This window comes from Falco naumanni, chromosome 5, assembly GCF_017639655.2.
Source record: "Falco naumanni isolate bFalNau1 chromosome 5, bFalNau1.pat, whole genome shotgun sequence".
Taxonomy (NCBI): Eukaryota; Metazoa; Chordata; class Aves; order Falconiformes; family Falconidae; genus Falco; species Falco naumanni.
In genome coordinates, this window is record NC_054058.1 from 60145933 (window position 1) to 60168636 (window position 22704).

The window sequence follows — 22704 nt, forward strand, 5'->3', positions numbered from 1 at the left end:
GTCAAGTTGTGTCTTGTGTGTGTGTGTATGTGATTAGGGAAGAGAAAGGGAGACAGGGCTACAGCTGCATTCTCCACCTCTAGATTTTACGAGTGGTTGGTGGTTAACAAGCACGCACAAGCAAATGCCAGCCTGTCTGTGGGAAGCCAGCCCCTGCGACAGGGCCTGCCTTGCCCTTGTGTGCTGCGGCCGGCCGTCGGGCAGGCAGCTGCTGCCATCCTGTGGAGCCGGGCCGAGGGACGGCCGCCCCGCGGCAGCCCTCGCGGTGGCGGTGGGATGGGCCCCCACGGTGGCGGGGCTGGGGAGTGCCACCGCGCGTGTGCGCTGAGGCCACGGGGTGGTCCCCTGGCCAGCTCCAGGACTTCAAGTGCCAGTTTGCAGTGCACTGGTTCCTGTGCCTGCAGCAGCTGGAGTGGGAATTGCGCCCGTGCTGCATAAAATAGCCAGGCGCAGGAGCTGCTATGGCCAGCTGTCGTCCTCTGCTACTCACTCGGTGCTCACATCCAACAGGGACTGCTCATCAGGATGAGCGGTGGGTGGATGTTTCTTTTCAAGGGCCTTCTCCATACCGAAATCACAGCCTCAGCCGCTGTTTTAATTCCATTTTTATTCTGTAAGAGTTTATTATTTTGCTAAAAGATAGTATAAAAAAATTAAACCCAACAGTGTGACTGGAGCAAAGCTATATGCAGACAGCTAAAAAGATGGCTAGACAGCAGGAAAAGCAGGATGCCTAATCACTGAAGAACAGTTATAAACAGCAATAAAATTAATATCTATATTAAACTAGCAGTGCAAAGATACAAACTGGAAGCAGCTTTACATTAAAAAACAGCTTTTTAAATACAGAAATAGCACCAATTTACAAAAGACAATCAGAAATGTAAACGTGGCAGGTAGATTCAAGTATAAGTTATATGCTCACCCTCCTCAGCAACTGTCTTGGGACAGAGAAGTTTCACTAACCCTGCAGAACATCCTGATTATGCACTTTGCCTCAGCGCAAATACAAATTCTGCTCTTCCAAAGCTACTTTGCTGACGAGTTGGTCTTAGTTTATTATTTTAATTCTTAGCTTTCAGTGAAGATAAAGATAGGAAAGGTAAACTCATTCCCTCTTGACAACCAGCCCCTTCCCCATCACTGGTCTAGCTCAACAGCTCAGGTACTGCAAGCAGCATTGATCCCTCTGCCACCCGACCACTTTGGTGGCCCCGCTCCTATTTTAGTGAGACTTTTGCATGGCCAAAAGCAAGACAGCATTATCAATCCCCTTCTTCACCCAGGCCCAAGTCTGCTTTCACAACCGTGACCCACTGAACAGCTTTGACCACGAGGGAGTTGATCCTCATTTCCAGACCTGCTGTATTTACACAAACTCAAAACTGGAAGCAGAAACTAAAAACTTAAGATCCATTTTCAGTCCCTGCATTTTCAAGTATCGTTAGGTTAGTTATGGCCCAGAATAACATTACTGACAAAAAGGCAATTTTTGCAATGATGCTTCAACAGGAGCGAACAGCCAGTATTAGCTCTAATCCTCCTCTCTGCTCCCAGCTGCCATTTCACTAAAAGGCTGCACCATACTAAAGGGGAATAGAAAAGACAAGGTTTGAAGAACCGAGTCATCCTGAACTCTAGCAGCCTGTTTCCATCCAACAAATGCATGCTAGCAGAAGTGCAGGGTCAGCACCGTGCCAATTACACATTGCTTTTCAAAGTGAAATTAATCTAAATGGGCATACAAGCATGATTCAGAAGCCAAAGTTGTAAACTTTCACAACTGTAGTGTAATTAAAAAGAAAAAAAAAAACCACCTTAAAATTTAGCAGTCTGATTTCTCTTTACCAACCCTGAAGTTTCCTATGATAATTCTGCTATAGATTTTCTTTCAGCGAGGGCAAACCACCCCTCCTTAAAAGGCTGTTATTGGTCTATTCTAAGATAAGGCCACATTACTCAAACTCACAGCTTCACTAAAATTCTTCCTTAAATTCCATTTTCATAATACATTTACTTATAAAAATTAAAAACCTCATCAAATCCCCAACCCCCACACAAAGTCCTAGCCTCCCTTGACCAAGAGTTGCACATCGAACAGTGTATCTACTCTTGGAAAACCAGTACCTGTACTAATGAGAGAAGAGCTGATAATGCTGGCCTTATGTTTGTTAAAAATTCAGAGTCACGTGGTATTGACAGCAACACTTTCTGTCTTTCAAACAGGAAACTGCACAAATTTTATTGCAGATTGCTACACAAGTAAAAACATACCCAAGCGTAAGAGCATTAACACTTAAAAATTATGTCCTATATTATTAATAGCACCATCATTTGAGGACCCTGAATGTTAAGTGTTAAGTCTTTTCTTCCTTTTCATCTTCTAAGGAATACAAATAATTTTTTCCCACTTCCAAATTTCATGGCTCCTGCTCTTTTCAGCTTCATCATTTAGATAGATATGTGTCAAAAGATGGGATCTCCCTTGTCTTCCAAGTATGCTCACATGCACTATTAACTAGTTAAGAAATTCCTGTAAATTAAGAGTCAGGCATTTAAGTACATACCCTTAGGTAGACTTAAGTAAACCGCTAAGTAGGCACTTAAGTAGATTCAGGTTAGACTGAATCTAGTCATGTGGTTAATGACTTACCAGTGTTCCTTGGTCATAAAGTCTAGACTGTATATTTAAATGGGAGATGAAATCTTAGCACAGCTCTCTCGGTGGCTTGTCACTCTCAAATTACTTTGTCAAACTTAATTAAGGAATCAGGTTTTGTATTCTTTACATCTAACTTGTACATTTTGCTCAGAGTTAAAAAAAGACAAACTCCAAGGACTAATACAGTTCATTAACACAATTATAAAAATGTTAACATTCACAGTTATTTTGGTCTTAATATTTTTCACATGTATACATTCAATCATTTTGTGTTATTATTAGGTTTTTCTAACCACAAGTGCTGGGCAAATTGTACAACAACCAACTGACATTCAAGTAATCCTATCCTGAGAAAATCTGTTATTCTGAAGTGGCAAAAAATTTTTTTTTGTACTATATCCCACTCCAATGTACAAAATAAATAGCAAGAAGCTGCACTGTAGAGGCAGGATTTGACATATTGGAACCAAGGAATCAGTTGCTTTCACAGCTGCAAAAGTTTATAATTTTTACCACCAATTTACTCAGGGTAAGTAGAGTACACGCAATAAAAAAAATAACTTAAAAAATACTTACTCCAGGTTAGTGCTAGACATCTTACTCAAAACCATGAATAAATAACCCCTGGGGTAAATCTGTTTACATCTCCTCATAGCAATAAGGAGAATATTCCAGATTAAAACCACAAATACAATTTGATGCCTACAAGGCCATGTGAAGCACAGCATCTGAATTCCAATCAGTACTGAAGGAACAATTCAGTAAAACGTTTTCAGTACCAGGGATGATTTGTGAAGGTGGTTAACAGAACCGGTGAGTGAATGTAGTGGGGAAGCACGCCAAAAGGGATGACATTATAATGTCAGGTAAGAACTTGTTCTCTTGTGATTGATACAGGGTCTCAGGACAATCTGCCCGCTCTTTGCACCGAGTGGAGTTAGTCAGGGCTAGTACCAGAGATTTCCAGCCTCCTCTGCACAGAGCTGGCAATTCTGGTCTGGTTGCCTTCATTTTTCTTCCATGCAACAGGGTTTCCAAGACTTCCAGGAGTTTTGAAAAATGCCTCGTGACATGCAGGACGAATGCTCTTGGGAGTGAGGGGAGTTGACAAAGGCTATTTGTGAAACAAAACCAAAGTGATTCAGTAGGGTTCTCTCAAAGCCTACATGCAAGCACGCGAACAGCAGATAGCTCGTAGACATTAAGCCCTGTGCCCTGCTACTGTAGGGAACCACATCACACATCTTTTCAGAAGCTCCACATGAAAAGCTATGGGCTTTGCCCCTGCTTTTTGTTCTGGAACTGTCTGCCAGTACACCGTTGTTGGAAGCTGAAAGCCTCTATCTCATTTCCAACTTAAATGTATTCATGCCTAGTTCATACTCATTCATTCTTACGCCAATTTCGTCCTGTAGCTTAAATGGCTCTTTCCCTTCCTTGATGTTATTTTGTTATTTGTTAGCATTAAAACAGATATAATATTAGTCTCCTAAATCCTGACCACTTTTCTTTTTAGTGCCACTCTACTGTAACCTCTAATGTTAGTATCTGTAATCAGACTGGCTGCCAGTCTCTATTACAGCCTTTTTCTAAAATTTGAACAAGATATACATAAAGCAATTCATAAAGCTTCCAAAAGCTCAATCTATTTGTCACCACATTAGACAACAGGAAAACAAATCACAGATTTAAGAATGTAAGCTAAAGTAGGGCCAAAACGTCACTGCTAATATTGCTAATAATTGTAAAGACCCAGGTAATACAGTGTGACATGATTGTTTTATGTCACTCATTGTACTTCAGATAAATAAGTCCTTTTGAATTTCTCATTTTTTTTTTTTACTCCAAAAGTCTGTTTCTGTGGTAGATTTAAAAAAAAATATCTTTATAAAAAAAGATCAACAAAACCCACAAGAGCCATTGTTTTCCCCCATGCTGATATTACTTTTCCATTATTTAGTTAAGAGAGATCAGAACGGGAGTGAGGAGGTAACCCAGGACACTACTACCTGAGCAGTGTTGCAGCCAGCTGACTCCTGAGTTATGACAAACAATCCTCCTGTCCTCCTAATGTGTTTCTGTAGCCACTGCATAACAAGCAATGATAGTGTCAAATGGGGAAAAAATAACGACTTCAATTTTTTTTTTTGGGGGGGGGGGGGGAACCCCATAACCTACTTTTTCTCTATTCCTATAAGATTTTTCAAGATTAAGATTTTTACAATTTTAAAATTCATGGAAGATTTTTAAAACTCACCACTTCATCATTCAGGACTAGACGTGCTAAGCTGGGCTATAATCTTTAACACTGTCCTAAGCTCTGCCACCACTACGGACAGACACACATACAAAGTGGAGGACACCAGCTCCCGCTGTGCTAACCCACCACTGACACACCAGCACCAGCCTGCAGCGCAAGCTGCCTTCAGGCCCAGGGACCTGGCACGGCTGTTTCGTTGTTACTTAACCACCTTTCACTCTTACCTGCTGCAGCTTCAGAATGGTCACTGGATGCCCCATACGCACAGGGGAGTCCAGTTCAACACCACTGCAAGATCTTGCAAGCACAGGACTCAGGTGCAGAGCAGGGTGAACTGGTTGCTGGGGATCCCCCAAAGGTGCAGGTGAGACCTTGGGGGCGACTACTGCCGTGGGGCCTATGAAAACAGGTGTTGTTGATGCCAGGCTGGGCATACTGAAATTCACAGAGGCAGCAGCTGAGAAGGAGCCATCAGGAACCGGGGAAAGAGGACTGGTGATTGTGGGAGAACAGACAAGAGGGAAGGAAGTCAAGGCTGCTGGTGGCACCACAACGCAGGGCACGCTCAGAGAAGACAACTGGTTTGCAGTCAGGCTGATGGCACCAGGGGCTTGGTTTGCGGAGAACAGGAAATTAAAACTGCTTAATCCTAAACCAAAGGGAGAAAGCAAAGCATTAATAGAGCTGAAAAATTGGAATTAAGCTATTATAACTTCATCTAGAGCAGGGAAGAAGTATGACAACAAAGAAAGAGGTTGCCCAGGAAGTAAACCGTGACAAAAATAAAATAAAAAAAAAAGGAAGAAAACTGTCACAAACCCATGACTCTTCTGCCAGGCTCCGTTTCCTTACCTTCCTCCATCTCCCCCCCTACTGCCTGTTCACTGCATGTGCATCCATTTACTTTGTTCATGCTAAGTACCAACTGCACACCTTGCTGTTTTCTGCTTCTAACTTCAGTTTCAAGCAACACTGTGGTTAAACAATTTTTTTCCTAACAATAATAATATCCTCTGCTATACGAAAACATAATCACTGTTTTTAATGACAAAAAACACCCTCAACAAATGGAAAACACCCACAAAGATATACCCCAGACACTCATTTTCCTAAGAACAGCTGAAACACTGTTTTGAAACCGAAGCTCCTCTGGTTCCCAGTTTGTGCAACCTTCTAAACCACCAGGATTAACACTTTCAAACTGAGCATCTCCACCCTTTAAGTGAAATCCCATAGATCCCACTCTGTGCCACAAGTGAATTAAATACTAAAGCAGTAGTCATGGAAACGTGCCACATGTATCCTGTTCCCACAAAGCAGTCTCCCACTCCACACAAGCACAAAAAGCAGCGGGCATGAAATCTTCCTGTGATATTTTCAGCTGCTTCCTTTCCATCCCTACTGTGTCCTATGAGCAGGCCTGGCTACACTCCCAGTGCCTCAGATTTTGTGGGGTTATCCTGATGGTGCATGTACAAGACAGTACAAAGTCTGTAGATGACTAAATTCACCCACTCAGGGGGATGCTGTTGCACTATTCTGGCTGCCTTACTGCGAAACCTAGACTTTCAGCTCATCTGAGTTTTAAATGCTGGATAGGCATCTTTTTTGCTGCCGTAATTCAAGCATGCAAAACCCACATTATTAACCTCTGTTAATGTCTGGAAATCTCAGAAAAATGCCTGCATTTTCAGAGAAGCAACAGTTCACCTGAAGTCAAGAGAATGCAGAGCTATACAACTACTACAGAGAACTGCTAGCAATCTTTTGTGCCAAACAGACTTATTCAGCTATCCATAGGTCTCCCTATTTGCTCAGTGAACAGATGCACAATTTGTGTGTCTCTAGATCTCATGGCTGTCCTTACCAGTAGGCTGAACATAAAGATATTGTGGTAGGAAAGGTTGACTGGCATTTTCTTTAGACATGTGCTCTTTTACTGGAGAGGGTTCATCAGGGTCTTTATTCTGATACTGTACTTCTTGCTCTTCCGAACCTAAAGGCTTAGTAGACTCCTTGTTTGCAGCCTCTGGAGCAGCAGGGCTTGTGAGGTCAAGATGAAAAGCTTCTAGATGTACAGCAGAAGTACAGCCACTTCCTGGGGTAGAGTCTGCCTTCAGTGACTCAAAAGGCTTCTATGCAAAAACAAAAGGGGAGATGAAGAGTCCAAACTGAAATACAACAGTGCAATGTCTCTCATGCACCATCCTCAGCTACAGAGTAAAATGTGCATCTGCAAAAAGGAGCAGCACAAAACTGATTAGCAAGTCATCAAGTTAAAGATTTTGTTTGAGGGTTTGAAGAGTCATATTAATGATGCCTGTGCCCTGTGTTGTAGTTCACTTTCAGTACCTGGAGACACTAGATAAGAAACACCTGAACTTGGAGATTCATTTTTTATTGACAAGGAAAAACACCCGTTTCCAATGGCTTATATTCAAACACCGATACAACTTTCAGCCTGACTCCTATTTTCAGTAGTTAAGAGAACCCTGAAATAGCTGCCCTTCACCTTCACCATCATCCTTCTCTCACCAATCTGCTTGTGGGCAACACTGGGCTTGAGAGAGAGGGGGACTCAGGCTAGAGAGTAGGGGGAAGTACAAATCACATATGCTATAGCTCAGTGGAGTAAGCAATACTGCTGCTGTCTGGGAAAGGCCAAGCTAACAGGGGAAAATGAATAATAGTCACATCGATTTCTTCTTCCTCTCTGGCAGGCTGTTTTGCTGAAGATGATGATCAGGACACTAACTCCCAAAAACAGCTGAGCATCACATCATATGCAAAGCAATCACAGTCCATTTTCCTCTGGTACTGTGAAAACATCTTCCAGCTAATGCCTACGCTTCCTGACACAACCCCCTTAGAATTTTATTAATGTGTGAGAGGCAGAATTTGTATCTGCAACAAGAGTGGTGTCGTGAATTTTCACTTTTAAAAACACTGTCTTGGGCAAAAATCTTCTCTAGTTAACAGGAAGCCTAAGTGATAATGAAATTCACTCCTTTACCTTAGGCACTACAAGTGAGAGGGGCAGATCACTCTCCTCCGTGGTTTGCTTTTTAGCAGCTGGCTCTTCATCATCTACAGGTGCAGAGGGCAATGAGCACTTGTGGGAACTGCGTTTCTGGCAGACAGTTGGAGGTATAGCAGCCTGAGCTTCTGCACTCCTGTTTCCCATGTCTCCTGTGGTGGGCAGGGTCTCCTTCAAGTTATTTTCCTGAAGACCACCACACAACATAAAAAGGGATGAAGAAGGGAAGCACAGGAAGGATTGGTGGGGGAGCAGGGTAGGTTTTCCATTTTCTGTTTTGGAGGCTGCTTGTGTGGAAGGATGTGGAGCTTGGCTGCTGATGCCATCTGGCAGCGAAAGGCTTGGCACATCTGCCTGAACCACAGGGAAAACTGCCTGAGGCAAAGGGTTAACACAAAAATCAGAGTCCCCAAGAACTGGAAGAACAGAGAGAGGTGACATGATGCTTGGGTTTCCTGCTGAATTTATTATCGTTTCTGTGGCACAAGCCTTATTTCTAAAAAAAAAGTAATGAAAAAAGGAAAAACATTTAGTCCAAAATTAAACCCCTATTTTATCCTTAAAAGTAAACAGGTACATTGTGGGACATAAATGTGGAAAAATCCCACCACCACCCGCCACTGCAACCTACTACTTTTACATAGTTGACAAGGAGGGTTACTTTTTATTATTCCTAATTATACAGAAGCAAACTTCTCAGGTTTTTGGCAAAAGAACTCTTTCAGTTGCACTTCACTAGTCAATCATTCACAAATAAATTCAAATTAGGATAGGTGTAGAGAAGACCCATTGATAGGACAGAGAGGCTCTTTCATGGAATTATGGTTTACTCAGCCTACCTAAACAACAGGTCAAAGGAGGCAGGGATGACCTATATTAACACACATGAGATGAAGAACTACTGAAACTAAACAACAACAGTGGTACAAGTACAGGTGGGAATAAACTGATCATGGGAGAAAAAAAAAAAAAAAGGCAAGTCACTCTGAGACCTACCAGCATTAAAATAGTAATAACAAGACTTCCTGGCCATTCTCTATCTCATCAATGGCATCTAGCCTTGAACTAAATTTGACAGGCATGAAGCTGAAACTGGACAGGAGTTAAGACCAACCTACCTAGCATCTTCCTCTCTTTTCTGCCTGCGGACAGCTGCTAGATTTATCATTTTGGAGCAATATTCATCTGAATTCACAATACAGGCTGAAAGAACAAAGAAGCATTCAATTAATAATGGATAGGTTTACCAAGCATATTTTGATACTGGCCATATAAAATAATTGGTATAATTTTTCTATCCTGGCACATTTTTATAACATCCACTAACCACCTAGAGCCAGAACCTGCAAGACACTCAAAACTCTCAGTCTCACTGGAGAGGTGCTCAACATCATAATTTCCTATGAGGGAACTGTGAAAAGCCCTGTAATTGCTTTATCTTTTTAAACAGCTATCCATTAGATTGTTACAGTAAATTCCACTGTATTAGGAACCATAAAATAAAGCAAGCTTTTGTGGCTAAAAAAATCTTTCTTTATCTATACCATATGTTAACAGAAGAAGCCATAGCACAGTTGCAGTTAGTGACGAACATTTACCAGAAAACAAACTGCAGATTCAAGGCAGTATGGCCTGTTTATCTCGCCTGACTTTAGGTGCCTGACTGAAGGGTCCAACACAAGTCTCATCACATGGACAGTAGACATATAGGCACCTCCCGAGGGTATTTCACATACTTAATTAGGTTGATTGGCTCAATCAAGTGCCTTAGATTGGCAGGCCCACATTTGGCCAGATCCAGTGGGATACAAAAGAACATGCTTCATTATAAGTTACCTTGCCTCTCCCGACGCTGGCTGGTGGGATCAGATTTGACCTTCCTTCTGCTCCCTTCACAAGGCTGCATGCCATTAAATGAAGCGTGACGTGTAAACCTCTGCTTTCCAGTAGCACACATCTGATACAGGGCACAGGCTTCTCTCTGTGTCCCTGGCAGAGGATCAGATGTTGGGCTATTCCCTCTCAGCTCATCTATGGGAACATAATTTTGTACAACAGCCCTTTAGGGAACACAGCTCATCATTTAAGCTTCTGCCATGTTACTGAACTTGGCCATGAGAGAAGAGGTAACTCTAAACCATCTCAAACCCCACAACCCTGGAGCAGACCTAAGCTCAATAAGCACCAGCAGACAAGATAAGGGCTTCCCTCCTTTCCATTCCACAGCAGCTGCAGCAGCAGCTACACTGGTGTGTGTAGCCAGGAAAAGAATGGGTGGCATTAACACTGTTCTTCACTTTTAATTTTTCCAGGCACTGGCATGACCCAAATATATTACCAAAGGGCTTCCCTTTCCTCTGGCTTTAGCCAAGAATCAGCAGCTTACTGAAATGCTCTGGCCCACTGTGGCCTCCTTGGCAGAAAAACCTTTTATATGAGGGGATGTATGCAAGAAACAGCCCTGCTCTACCTTGATAAGTCCCCTTACAAATAAATGAATTCTCTAATTATGACAGAATTGTTGAGATTTGGCAACCCAGAAAAGCTGTGGACCCAGATTTGGACATGCAGACATTATCTGCCATTGCTTTACAATTCAGTTATTCACACAATTATGTAAGCTAGTGTAAAAATACCAGCAAGACACAGTATTCTTCAGCATCCCTCTACAGTTCCAGCCCTTGAGCATAAAGTCTAACGAGCAGATATTGAGCTTCTGGCCAGCTCAATAATCACAGGGTGGACAATGAATGCTGAGCCATTCTTTACACACTGAAAACAACCTTTTACCACTTGGGAAGGATTATCAAAACAAACCAAAAAGAGAGATGCAGGTACACAAGTTACCAGTCTTTCCAGGGAATTCCACAGGCCCAATCCACTTGAAGGCTGGTTTGCGTCCTCGTTCCTCTGTGACATAAACTTTCTTGATGAGGCCTAGGCTGGTGAGAACATTGGCGATATCATACAGTCTTCGTACCTTTGCTAACAAGAAAGGCCAGAAATGTCAGACAGTCATGTTTACAATGCATGCATACTGTACGTATTTTACATGGCAACTTAATTCCAGAATATCACCATAGCTTTCATAAACAGGGTGGGTAAAATGAAACTAGGATGGACTTAAGCCACCTCTTTTGAGGCCTGCCATTGCCATCTCCCACCTGCCTGTCACTGCTTCTTCCTATCTTAGCTGCTCATCCACCTTAGTTGCTCAGATTTAAGCTCACCTACCTCATTTTGATGAAAATGGGTTAGGGAGTGACTACATCACCAACTTGCCTAAAAAAGGCAGTTAGCTCCATGTAGGGTAGAGACAAGCTTTTGGGGGCAAGAGGCACATGAGTGCAGAGCTGATCATAAGAAGACATATTTATCATCTTAAAAATGTAACACTCTTAGAAAAACCTCTGTGACTCCAATAAATAACATGTTTGAGCTGAGTATGATACCCACAGGTTGCCCAGCTAAACTCCTCACATTCCTCCTGGTATTTGGGATAGAATTTTAAGACTGAAGTGCAAGTACTTTACCTTAAAAGTACTTTAAAGACTTAAAATAGAAGTATTTTAGAAGAATTATTTACTAACGCTGAGATTTTCCATGTTGTTCAAGGGATTGAAGCACTAACCCCCACTAACTAAAAAGCAAACTGTGCCATCCAGCTGTGAAAGATTTCTGGGGTAAAAAGAAGAGGTAACATTTCTCCAGTGAAGAAGATAAGTTGCATTATATTAAATAATATATTTAATTTACATGAGTTCTGAGATGTCATTCAGAACAGTACAGGGAACAAGGTTAAAGGACAATAAAAAATTCAAATAAAAAAAATTTCTCCATTCTGAAGCTAAAACTTGAACATAATTGTCAAATTGACTCTTCCCCACCCTAAGTTCTGTTTTCACAAACTGGCATTTGCAACTAAAACAACACCCAAACCAAACTGCAGCAAAAGACCTGACCTGCTGTTGTCATTACCTAGCAGTGTCAGTCCAAACATGCCCCTGTTTTCTTTACTCACTTATAGACTGATTTGCCTCTCAACGGCCAGCTTACTTTTAAATTTGCTGTGGTCCACTGTATCCTGGGTTTCTTCTATCAGTATCTTTGCTGCGATGTCCAGAGTTACTATCTTGGTCTTGGAGACAAGGAGCAACATGACAAACTTTTGGCTCATAATCCGCAATGACTTGTCCTTTCTGCTGTTTGCAGATGCTGTGTTACAAATAATACCCAAGCCTCTTAGCATATATCATCCATCACAGCCAGAAAACTAGCAAGTAGGTTTCTCACACACAAAAGGGGTAAAGCATTTCCTTGTCAGGAAGCAGATATCTTTTGAAAAGCAATATAAATTAAAGCACGCAGGAATAGCTTTTAGAAAGTCAGATTCCAAAGCTGACTCTATGCTATGTTACACACCTCTGCACCACTCTAATTTTGTGACTCCAATGGACTTCGTAACTCAAACCGCTATGTATTATATGGGTAATGTGCAAACAGGGGACAGATGGAAGATGGCAACTTCTGTCTGGATAATCATTTACTGTCATGTACTGGTGGGGACAGAATGCTAGGGACAGGATAGAAGGAAGAATTCTGTCTCCTATGTGTGAATGGTGTGAATGTGAATGGTGAATTCAGCACTTTTTAAAAAAAAGAATAATTTTTTATTACTTCATTTAAAGTCGCATAGTTAACTGGTGAAAGAGATTTGTGTCTGTGTATCACATCACACACATTAGTTCTCTTACCAGAGGTGCAGTCTGGTTCTGAAAAGTCCAGTAATGGTCTGTCTTGAGAATCTGGAATAATTTCCTTTTTCTGTACTCCAGATCTGTAGTCCAAGTCCTGCTCCTTATGCTGGAAGAAGGTCATTAGCTCTCTATACTGCAGCTCTCCTGCTTCCTGGAGCATTTTCAGAGTTTGACTGAGGTTGTGCCAGCCATGCCAACAGTACTGGTTCTTGGCCACACGGCTAACCAACTGCAATGACTCCAGGATATTCACTATGTCATAAATTCGTCTCCGCTCAACTCCTGTTTTTAAGGGGGGAAGGGGGGGGGGGGGGGAGGGCAGATAAAAAAAAAAAAAAGGCAGATACTCATCTACTTTTGCTGTGCTTTTCAGCAAAACAAAACAAAGAACAGGCTGTTCTCTGAGTGTTCACAACTTTTATTTTTCACTGTTCACCTGGACACATTACATTAGATCCATCCATATCTGCACAATTAAAAACTGACATGTATGGCTAGGCCCATGGTATGATGCTTTGTCTATTTTTTTAACTGCTGGCCCAGCCATAGTTTCAGTTTAAAGCACTGTATTTAGAAGAACTGATTGCAGTCTGCCCAGCCCTACTCACTCAGACCTATCCGGACTGCCCTGAGCTTTTCAGAGCACTTGGGCCCTTCTTTTGTCAGGGAGCTTCAGTGCTCAGACACGTACCTGTATACAAGCCTGTGTGTAACTGAGGGCAAGAGTCTGAGCCTGGCACTGACACAGGGTAGATACAAAAGCCTGCTCCTACAGGCACCAGTAGGAGTGTGGTCCTCCACTTGCATTTCCAATGGCACAATTGATGGCTAAGCACATACCATGCAAAGGAGTCTCAAAGGCTTCACAAGGTGCAAAGCAGTGGAGAATGAGACCCACTGTTCCCAAATGCAGTAGAAATGAGCCCTTGGTGCTGGCTGGATTTGCATCAATGGGAAACCTATGAAATATGTCCAACTTTGGTTCAACCTGACTGACATGAGCAAGGTTGGGGACAGAATATGAATAGGCCAGCAGCTCTGCTCCCAAATACTTGTGTCCAGCACTGTTTGAAGCATGGCTGTTATATGTTAACACAGTGCACTATACGCTGGTGGCATCAGCTACATCAGAAGTCCCAGAACAGTTAACATCAGCTGAGCAGAACAAGAGCTAGCCTAAGGGAAATGTTTTGAAAGACATTACTGCAGAAGGCAAGGCCTTGAGGCATCTGTTTGCCCATCTGGATAATATGAGTAATACTTACCAGCCTCAAATGGATATTAGGATAAACAATTCATGAGTATTTCCAAGTGTGTGGAGATCTTGAAATGAACATACTCCAAAAAAACAGGAGTGCTACATATATCCTGGTGTCTGTCAGGCACCAGCAGCACAGCTCCCTTTGTGGTCTCTCCATAGATCTTCAGTGAACAAAGCAATATACGTATGTAGTAAAAGCTATATTACAACCATGATTTGTTACAGAGAAAGCAGCAACATCAGCAGTGAATAGTTTTGTGGTCCCTGAAGCAAGTGGATACAGACAAGCAAGGAAGTGAAAAACAAAGGGAGAAGAACAAATACACTCACTTCTGGGAGGTAAAATCCCCAACAGTGTTTCCAAACAAAATTTCTAGTATTTAGGAAAGCAAGGTAATGCCAATCCCAACACAGAATAAAGCACTACACAAGGTTGGAGCATAGGCATCTCATGCAAACACAGAAAGGAGTAACTGCAAAATCTGAAAGAACAATTCATTTTAAAAGTAATTTATTTAACTATTTACTTCATTCAAATTCTCTCCCATTTCCACTTCCCAATACCAAAATACCAAGGCAAATAAATAAGTATTTCAAGGACTTTCTTAGCAGTCCTTGCTAAGAGCCACAGAGGACATAACTCTTCTGTTCCCTTTCTTCCCCTAAAAATACATTTATTTTTGCTACCTCTTTCTGTTAAATACCTCAGTTCTAAACATAGATACAGTATTTATTTAGTTTAAGTCTGATTTTATAAAGTCCTTCCTAGCTAAAAGGCAACTTTTCCAAGGACATAGATCTTTTTGTTATTGGTGTGACCTGGCTGAGTTCTCTCTTCCAAGTTTTATTGCTTCTCTCAGATATTTAATTAATCTTTTAACTAAGACCAAACCTAACAGCAGACCCAGCAAATAGACTACTCAATACCTTCTTGCCACCTCAATACAACACATTTTCTCATTCTACTCTTACAGGTCTTCTGACAAGCTCCCCTCACAAGACAATATTTAAAGCTAAGATAACCCTGATGAACCATGAGATCTTGGAAGAAACCACGCCTACATGTTACTGAAGTCAGGCAGTAAACACAGGTGATTTCCTAACACCTACTAGTTTGCAGTTCTTTCCCCAAACATTTCATTTTGACAAAAGCTGTTGTTTATAAGTCCTCCTTCAGAGGGTTTGTAACTCCTAACTCCTTCAGTGGTCAGCAAACATAAAATTCAAGAAAGCAGAGTTGGTAAACAGCTGGAGGATAGATCTGTCTAGTAAAAAGTACTGTCAGAAAGCAGATTTCAAAATGGTAGTGTTATCAAGCAGTAAAGACACTCAGGAATATTAGGCATTGCCATCTCTTGATTAGTATGATTAGAAGAGCATCCAGATCCAGTGAGAGGCAGACCTTCAATGTAATCTGTAAGAAGGATAATCCTTTGAGAGCCTTCCTGTTGGGTTACCCCAGGTGATCAGTTAGCCCATTTTTGCAGGTATACATACCAAGAATTGAAGCCACTTCATCCAAAGAAATAGTAGTTTTTTCTGTTGACAACGGATAACTTGGATAGCGAGCTAGAAACTTTTGGCACAAGAGTCCTAAGCTTTTCTGTTTTCTGCTGGGCCTCTGCTTTTCAAATTCATCAACTGTGCTGTCGTCTACCATATCATACTGTCAAAAAATAAATGTTAACCCTTTAGCGCAGAGCTTTAGAATCAAGGCATAGCCAAGTGAGGCATATTTCAGATGTTAGCAATATTTAAGCTTGGACTTTCTAATAAGGAAAAGATCATGGACTCCTTGCAAGCACACAGCACTTGGGTGACACAATTTTGCTTGCAAGCTCTTCTCAATTCATCACACAAGGTATTTAAAGAAAAACTCTTATCTACAAAATTATAAAATAATGGTTATGTATAAGGAAACAAAACAGTAAGACCAAACAGTCAAGGTTAGCAGATGGTAAGATCCTACATGGAAGGAATATTTCTTTTCGAGAGGAGAATGTATATTCCCTCAAGCACCTCTGGATCTAATAAAACAGAAGATGTACAAGCCACCGAAGAGTTCCTGCAAAATTTTCAAGAGATTTTACTGCTCTTTCCAATGCCTCTACAACTATAAGAAACCAGGCTGGGGGGTGGGGGGGTATGATGTTCAGAGACTATAAAAGGTGCCACCCAGTCCCCGAACCTTAAACTTAGTCAAGCTATTAGCTTAGGTGAACTTTGGAGGATGGCCTGACTATGGTCCTTCTGTCCTGGAAGGGGGGAAAAAAAAAACCCAAACCACCAAAACTGTGATGGCAAGAACGTATGAAGAGGTATGTTTATTACAAAATGAGAATGATGGGAGGATTTTTCTGCACTGGTAACTTTGGGGGTTTGCTTTTGTGTCAAAAAAGAATAATAAATCTCACCCTCTGGCAATGGAAAGCCGAGAGTGATGGCAGCTGTTAAAACCCATGTTTCTTTGCTTATGAGAACTTAACTGTCCTTTGTAAGTTGTGATTAAGTGACCTTGTGGCTGTTGCTCTGATTGAATTCTTTGAGTTTTATATGGTATGGAAATAATAGTATTCTTATGGTTACCACTCATGTCTTTTGTAAGTTAACTTTCTGTGTTGAGAAAATTAAGTGTAACTTTATTAGCTAGAAAATATTTGAACTCTTTATAGCAGCCACTCCAAAAATGCTATATGATCTTAGGTGGCTTAGAGTGATCATTACCACTCATTTTTAACACTGACTTTTTTAATTACTGGAAGTTATATTAGGAATTATCTTTAGAGAGTTGTTTGTTCCTTTATGACTACCTAAACTGGAGAATTTTTCAAACTACTGTCACTGTAGATGCAGTAAAATCTACACTTGTAATCTGTACCTATCAAACGATTCTCCTCTGCTGGAGAACCCTGGAACTAACCTCCCCTCATGGAAATCACCAAGGAAGGATATTCTACAATAAATAATCCAGGAGAGGGAAAGCAGTGGCTGAAACAAAAGAAATAAGTATGAAGGAAGAAAACTGTAACAATGCTTATTACAGCCCGATATCCTCTCCATGGACAGACTTCCTAAAGCAAGGACAGGGATCAGCCTCCACATTGCCTGAGTCTTGGCAAGTAAAAATCTTCCTAACACATCCTAACATGCCACCTGACTACTAGTTTAGGGGCTGGGGGAGAAAGGTTTCAAGTGACCACTCTGCAGGGCTGTCATGGACAAAGTACAGGATTTCAAAAGTATGTTGTAAAATATGCCCTCCCATTGTCTAATTTATTTTGAAAACGCCTGTTTAAAATTGATCTGGCAATTTTCTTTCTAATGCAATTCAGAAAATAGTGTCAGAAGTACTTAAGTTGGGGAAAATGACCGTTTAAGCTCTATTTCTTTGACTGTCCTTTAAAGCAATAGTCAGGCTCTTGAGGGGTCTCAGGTCAGTTACTAGTAAGACAGTTACTTTTGGTCTTTGAAAGCCTTACTGCTCAGTCAGTGCTGCATAGGCAACTGTTGCTGGGAATGCTTTACAATTCTGCAGTTTTCCATAGAGAGCAAAGGACCAGATGGAAGAAAACTAAGGCACAACCTTAAGCAAGGTCTGGTCCTAAATGAACGCAAGGTAACTGTGTTCTCAATCTCACCTGTAACAGATCAGGTGTGTCACGCTGCTCACTGTTTTCTACATGTCTGAAAAGCTCCTTCTTCTTTTCCCTGTCCCTCATGTCAGGGCTAGCAGCACTAACAAGCATCTTCAGGTTAGCAGTGGGGGTCCAGGGATCAGGCTGAGGTCTGTCAATGAGCTTAACAGGTGTAATTGGATTTCTTTCCGGGGTGCAGCCTTTTTGCTTTGATAAATCAATTGGTTCATTCTTAATCGGAGTCCTTAGGGCCATCCTGGATCGATCAAATATGTTTTCCTATTAAAAACAAAGTTCTTTAGACACAACAGGAAGGAAGAGTCCCAACCATCAATTTCATTGTCCTTATGAAGGTAATTGTAATGACTCATGCCTTGGCACTCCCACTTATATTTAGCACAGCTCTGCCTTTGTTAGAAGTGGTAAAATATTCTACATGCTACTGTACTGGAGGCAGTGTATATGAGATACTGCCCTGAATTACAGAACCTGAGGTCAACCAGTCAAACTGACGGCTTATCGGACTTTTAAACTCTGTTATTACAAGACAGCATTTCCCACAAACACAAATTGCCAAATTAGATTCAAACGAAGTAATGCATTGGTCACATTACACTTAAAAAGAAAACATGTTCTGCTTGAAGGGTTCCTAACGAAAAGCCATGCTGGGGCTGCATCTCAGACTGTCACAAAACATCAAACTGAAGTGAATGTAACTCTGCGTGCAAGTGAAGCAAGTTTTGCATTTGCACTATCTGCTCCTCAGAACAATGGAGAAAATCTCCGTAACTATTCCTTGACTACAGCTAAGCATTGCTAGAAGGAAAAGTCTAGTTTCTCACCTGATTTTTGTCATTCTTTGAATGAAGCTCAACTCCTTCCAGTCCCTAGCTGCAATCAAAGTTTTTTCATACTTCACCTTTGGGTCAAATTTTACTCCTTCTTACGGCAAGAATTATCACTATAGATCAACTAATTTCAAGAGACTGGCTGAAGAAAGCATCAATAGTAATCCTTGAGCTGAGAGACCTGCTTTTGATCAACAAGAGACACTACTTCACTGTAGCCTGGTAGTGCAAACAGGCTGCCATATTAGCTTTCATTGCAGGATATAAAAAAAAAAAATAAATGAGGTCCAGGTATCCTAAACTTGGCACAGAGCAAGACTTCCAAAAATGCCCATGCAGAAAGTTGTATTTGTTTTGGCCCAGGGAGATCAGTGTTCTATTCTTAGACAGTCCAGCCATCACTTAATTTTCCTTAATATGTTACAAACAGGACACTTTTTTTGGAACTCCAGCTAATATTGCTCAGTGGTTTCTCTATTTAGTCCCTTGAAATGACTGCATGCACCTTGAGTGAAGTGAGAGAGACAGTGAAGCAGTCAGGTTATCATCACAAAGCTGGCAGAGCTTACAACTTGCTGGAATTGGAAGTGAAGCCTTTAGAAATACAGTGAACTGCTTTTAAACTATAAATCAGGCTTGAAGTTGTTAGCTCTTCAGTCTACCTATGGCTTTTTTGGTGTTGGTCTCAAACTGAGCAAGTCTTGCTCAGACTAAGATCATCACTTCATTTTTTTCAAAAAAGTTTTAAAGATTGAACAAGACAAATTTAAGGCTGGATGTTATTAGCATGTATTTTTTGTGCTGCAAGAAGTCTAATTCTAAAATGGAATATAGGTTGAAAGAAAACGTTAAGTTACTATTGGTTTGCTGTAAGAACTTTCCCAAGTTAATTTGCTTATTTTATTTGGAGCAATTCAGCTATCACAAGCCGATACAGATATTGAAATAGGTGATTCCAAATATCATCTTATTAGGTATGGTCTAGCTAGAAAGGAGAAAGAAGTTCTAATAACAACTGAAGCTGGCTTTTAGTAGGAGCAGTTCTCTAGCATTCAAACTAGAAACTAATTTGGCACATCAACAGCATCGTGCTCTGACCGCTGATGAACGCTCCTGCATACATTCACCTATGAATTACCTAAAAGGATATAATAAACATATCTCTTGTTACAATTAACAGCCAGTTATAACTTACTACACTGATAAATAGGGGTCAATTTAGAGGCCATGATACTTCTTGGAATACATGTTCACACGGTGTTGGCAATTAGTATATTTCTTGTAATTTCACATACAGCAGTGAATTAACACTTAATCTGTTAGGAGAAAGTCTACCTTCCCATCAAGGGCAGCTGAACCAACCTACTGTTCCACTACCTCAAATATTTATGTTTGTGCAACTATCACAATGAAAAAAAGTAGTGGCACTACATGATCAGCACATATCTGTTATTAACCTTCCAGATCCGTTTCCTGATGTCATAATCACCTACTAAGGTAAGGCATGCTTTTAGCCCTTCTCCCCTCTTTTTCAGTAGCTGTGATGCTCTATGAGCTTCTAGCTGTATTCCACAAAACCGCAAGGGCAATTGGTAGAAGTATGGAATTCATCTTGGTCCAAGCAGACATGGCTTACAAATACAAGAGGACAGGAAAGTCTGGCTTAGTGAATTCTGTATGTAAGCAGGAATTGAAACAAATCTCTGAGATAATGGGAGCTGGGTCTGACAAGAACTACAGCATCTTTGGAGGACTCACTGAGCATAGGCAGAAAGTCATTAACTGGGTCTAGCTCAAGAGACGTTACTGAGCAAGGTATGCCTGAAGCTAGATACCCTGTTTCCTGGCTGGTGGGGTAGGAGGGGAACAACGAGCTTGTTCCTTGCTGAGCGGCACCGCTTAGCCTCCTGACCTGGGAACACCACTGCATGGATACAGACCAGAAGGCAAGCACATCAGACGTGCATCAGCATGCTCAAACTGCTGCTAAATAACAGATTGAAGGCCTAGCCTATTCCCATTTCATGTCGGGCCTGGTGTAGGTTAGCTTCTGAACGGTGAGACTGTACAAAAGCCCCCTCCACCTTACCCAACGGTAGGTAGCCACTGGGATACTTGAGATCGCCTTGCGAGTTCTACTTAAGCAAAAGCTAAAAACCGTTTCCCTGGGAGCCAAAGCATACTCGTTCACTGAATGACAACGGCGGCATGACTCACGGTTGCCTTACCGGATTGTCTTTATATCCTAACGGTAGCGTCGGAAGCCCCTATGCTCCAAGACGGGCAAGGCGCTGCTGCACAGACCGACGTGCCAGGACAGGCCAGGTACGGCGGCCCAACGGCCAGCACCCCAGCGCTGCCGCTGGCAGCCGGAGCGACACGGTCAGGGCCACTCGCCCGCCGCCCCCGCCCGGGTCGAGGCCCCGCGCCCCTGCACGCAGGGGCCTGGGGCGCCCCCCACCCGCCCCGGCCGGTGGGGCGGCCCAACCCTCCGCAGCCCCGGCCGCCCCACGGCGCTTCGCCTGATGCTCCGCACCGGGGGAGGCGACGTAACGCGCGCGGGGACGCCGCGGCGCCGGGGACAGACCGGACCCCCGGCCACCGCCGCTCACCTTCTGGGCCGCCTCGGCGCGGCCCCGCCGCCCCGGCCGGCTGCTCGCCAGGTCTCGCAGCGCCAGGACGCTCACCTCCATCTGCAAAACAAGAAGGCGCTTTTAGCCCGGCCCTTAAGAGCGGCCGCTCCCATCCCCGGCGAGACGCGAGGGGAGCGCGGCAGCGCGGGGCTACCCTGCTGGGGAGGGGGGACAGCCGCCCCGGCCCTGCGGCGGCGGTAGCTCCGCGCCCTCACCTCGGCGGCGGGCGGCCCGGGGCGCGGGGCTCTGCCGCTCCCGCCAGGCGCCCTCAGACATCGCTTTACAATCCGGCCAATCAGGCGCGGCCCGCCGGGGAGCCCCGGCCGCGCGGCCGGCCAATCAGCGCGCGGGCAGGCGGCGCGCGGGACGGAGCTCCCGCCCGCGCGGGGCCGTTTCGCTCCTTTTCTTAGCGCGGTCGCCGGCGGCCCTCCCCTCCCCCTCCTGCCGCCGGGCCGCCAGCGCGAGGCGAGCCGTTGGCAGGCGGGAAGGGGCGCCCGAGGGCGAGGGGGGCTGGGCGGGGCAGCAGGTGAGGCCGGGGGGATCGCAAGGTCCCCGCCGGGGCGGCCGGGCTCCCCCGGGGCCGCTGTGGGGGCGAGCGTGTAGCTGAGGGCCGGTTCCTGACGGGAAAGCGGGGGGATGGGGGCCCTCTTTCCCGGTGCCTTCTGGATCAGTCCTGAGACCTCCCTGCAGGGGGAGGAAGGGCTGAGGCAGCGTCGGGAGGGTGCAGCCTTTGTCGCTCGGCCCCGGCTTACGGAGAGCGACGTCGGGCTGGCTGGGTGGCCGCGCTGGTGGCTGGATGGAGAGCAGCTGCCCTGGCCGTGGGTCGCTGCCGCGGCTCCCCGCAGCGGGGTGGGCAGGCGGCGGTCTGGGCGCTGGAGTCCGGCTCCTGCTCCTGCTGCTGCTGCTGCCCCTCCGGGGGTGCTCGGTACGGGCCTGCGCTGCCGGCAGCCCTCTTCGGCAGGCTGGGTGCAGGCAGTCTGCAGCGCAGCCCTGGGCATCCTGAACAGGGTGTGATTCTTCACGGTCCTCCCCTGAAACGAGCCTGCTGCCGGGGAGGCGAAGCGAGCACTCGCTTTGGGGAGCAGCCTGGGCGCAAGAAACTTGTCACCAGCCCTGAGCCGGTCTGCTCCGTGATCTTCCCTCCCTTGCCACCTCACAGTATGCCATGATAAGGGAAGAACAGGGAGAGAGCCTTGTCCGAAGTTAACATCTCAAGTCCAGGCAGCCTGTGAGCTGTGCAGTGATGAGTTTTCAATCGGTCCTATTGACTATGGAGACAATGTTGCAAAAAAATGGTAGAAAAGTTTTCAAAGTAATAACTTTCTGCTATGCAGAACTACTTCAGACTTGAAAAGTGATTGCTCTAAGCTTGAGACCCTTTCTGAAGAAATTTCCTGTGTAGAAGTGTAATTAATTTTGCTTTTAAAATTGATTTTGTACATAAGCTTTTGTTTTGTTATGCTAATGATGGACATGCTACTGCCATTATTCCCATCTTGTTTCGTCGTAGGAAGATTTCCTTCTGAAATTGCTCATGAGTTAGTAGTGAGTTGTCACAGAAGAAAAACTCCAATACACAGTTCTGATAATTTATAAAAATATTCATTTGTT

General features: G+C 43.6%; 1 protein-coding gene across 3 annotated transcripts; it reads right to left on the bottom strand.

The window, feature by feature from the left end:
- Window positions 1–592: 592 nt before the first annotated feature.
- E2F7 (E2F transcription factor 7) lies at window positions 593–21349 on the bottom strand. Of its 3 annotated transcripts, none has more exons than XM_040596084.1 (13): window positions 21309–21349; window positions 21073–21153; window positions 17616–17891; window positions 15475–15643; window positions 12714–12998; window positions 12016–12174; window positions 10807–10944; window positions 9796–9990; window positions 9078–9162; window positions 7936–8455; window positions 6790–7054; window positions 5147–5571; window positions 593–3776 (listed from the first exon to the last, which is right to left on the bottom strand). In XM_040596084.1, the coding sequence occupies exons 2-13, from the start codon at window positions 21151–21153 to the stop codon at window positions 3600–3602; spliced, it is 2775 nt and encodes a 924-aa protein (XP_040452018.1). In that variant the 5' UTR covers window positions 21309–21349; the 3' UTR covers window positions 593–3599. The 3 variants fall into 3 exon arrangements, with proteins under 3 accessions (XP_040452018.1, XP_040452017.1, XP_040452020.1); XM_040596083.1 differs by having other exon boundaries at window positions 6790–7057; XM_040596086.1 differs by lacking the exon at window positions 9796–9990 and having other exon boundaries at window positions 6790–7057.
- Between the last annotated feature and the right edge of the window lie 1355 nt (window positions 21350–22704).

Coding starts and splice junctions, on each gene's coding strand:
- E2F7 (XM_040596083.1), bottom strand. CDS start 21,153: ATGGAGGTGAGCGTCCTGGCGCTGCGAGACCTGGCGAGCAGCCGGCCG. Junction 17,892..21,072: donor GCGCCGAGGCGGCCCAGAAG/GTGAGCGGCGGT, acceptor TGTTTTTAATAG/GAAAACATATTTGATCGATC. Junction 12,175..12,713: donor AGAACCAGACTGCACCTCTG/GTAAGAGAACTA, acceptor TTTGTAACACAG/CATCTGCAAACAGCAGAAAG.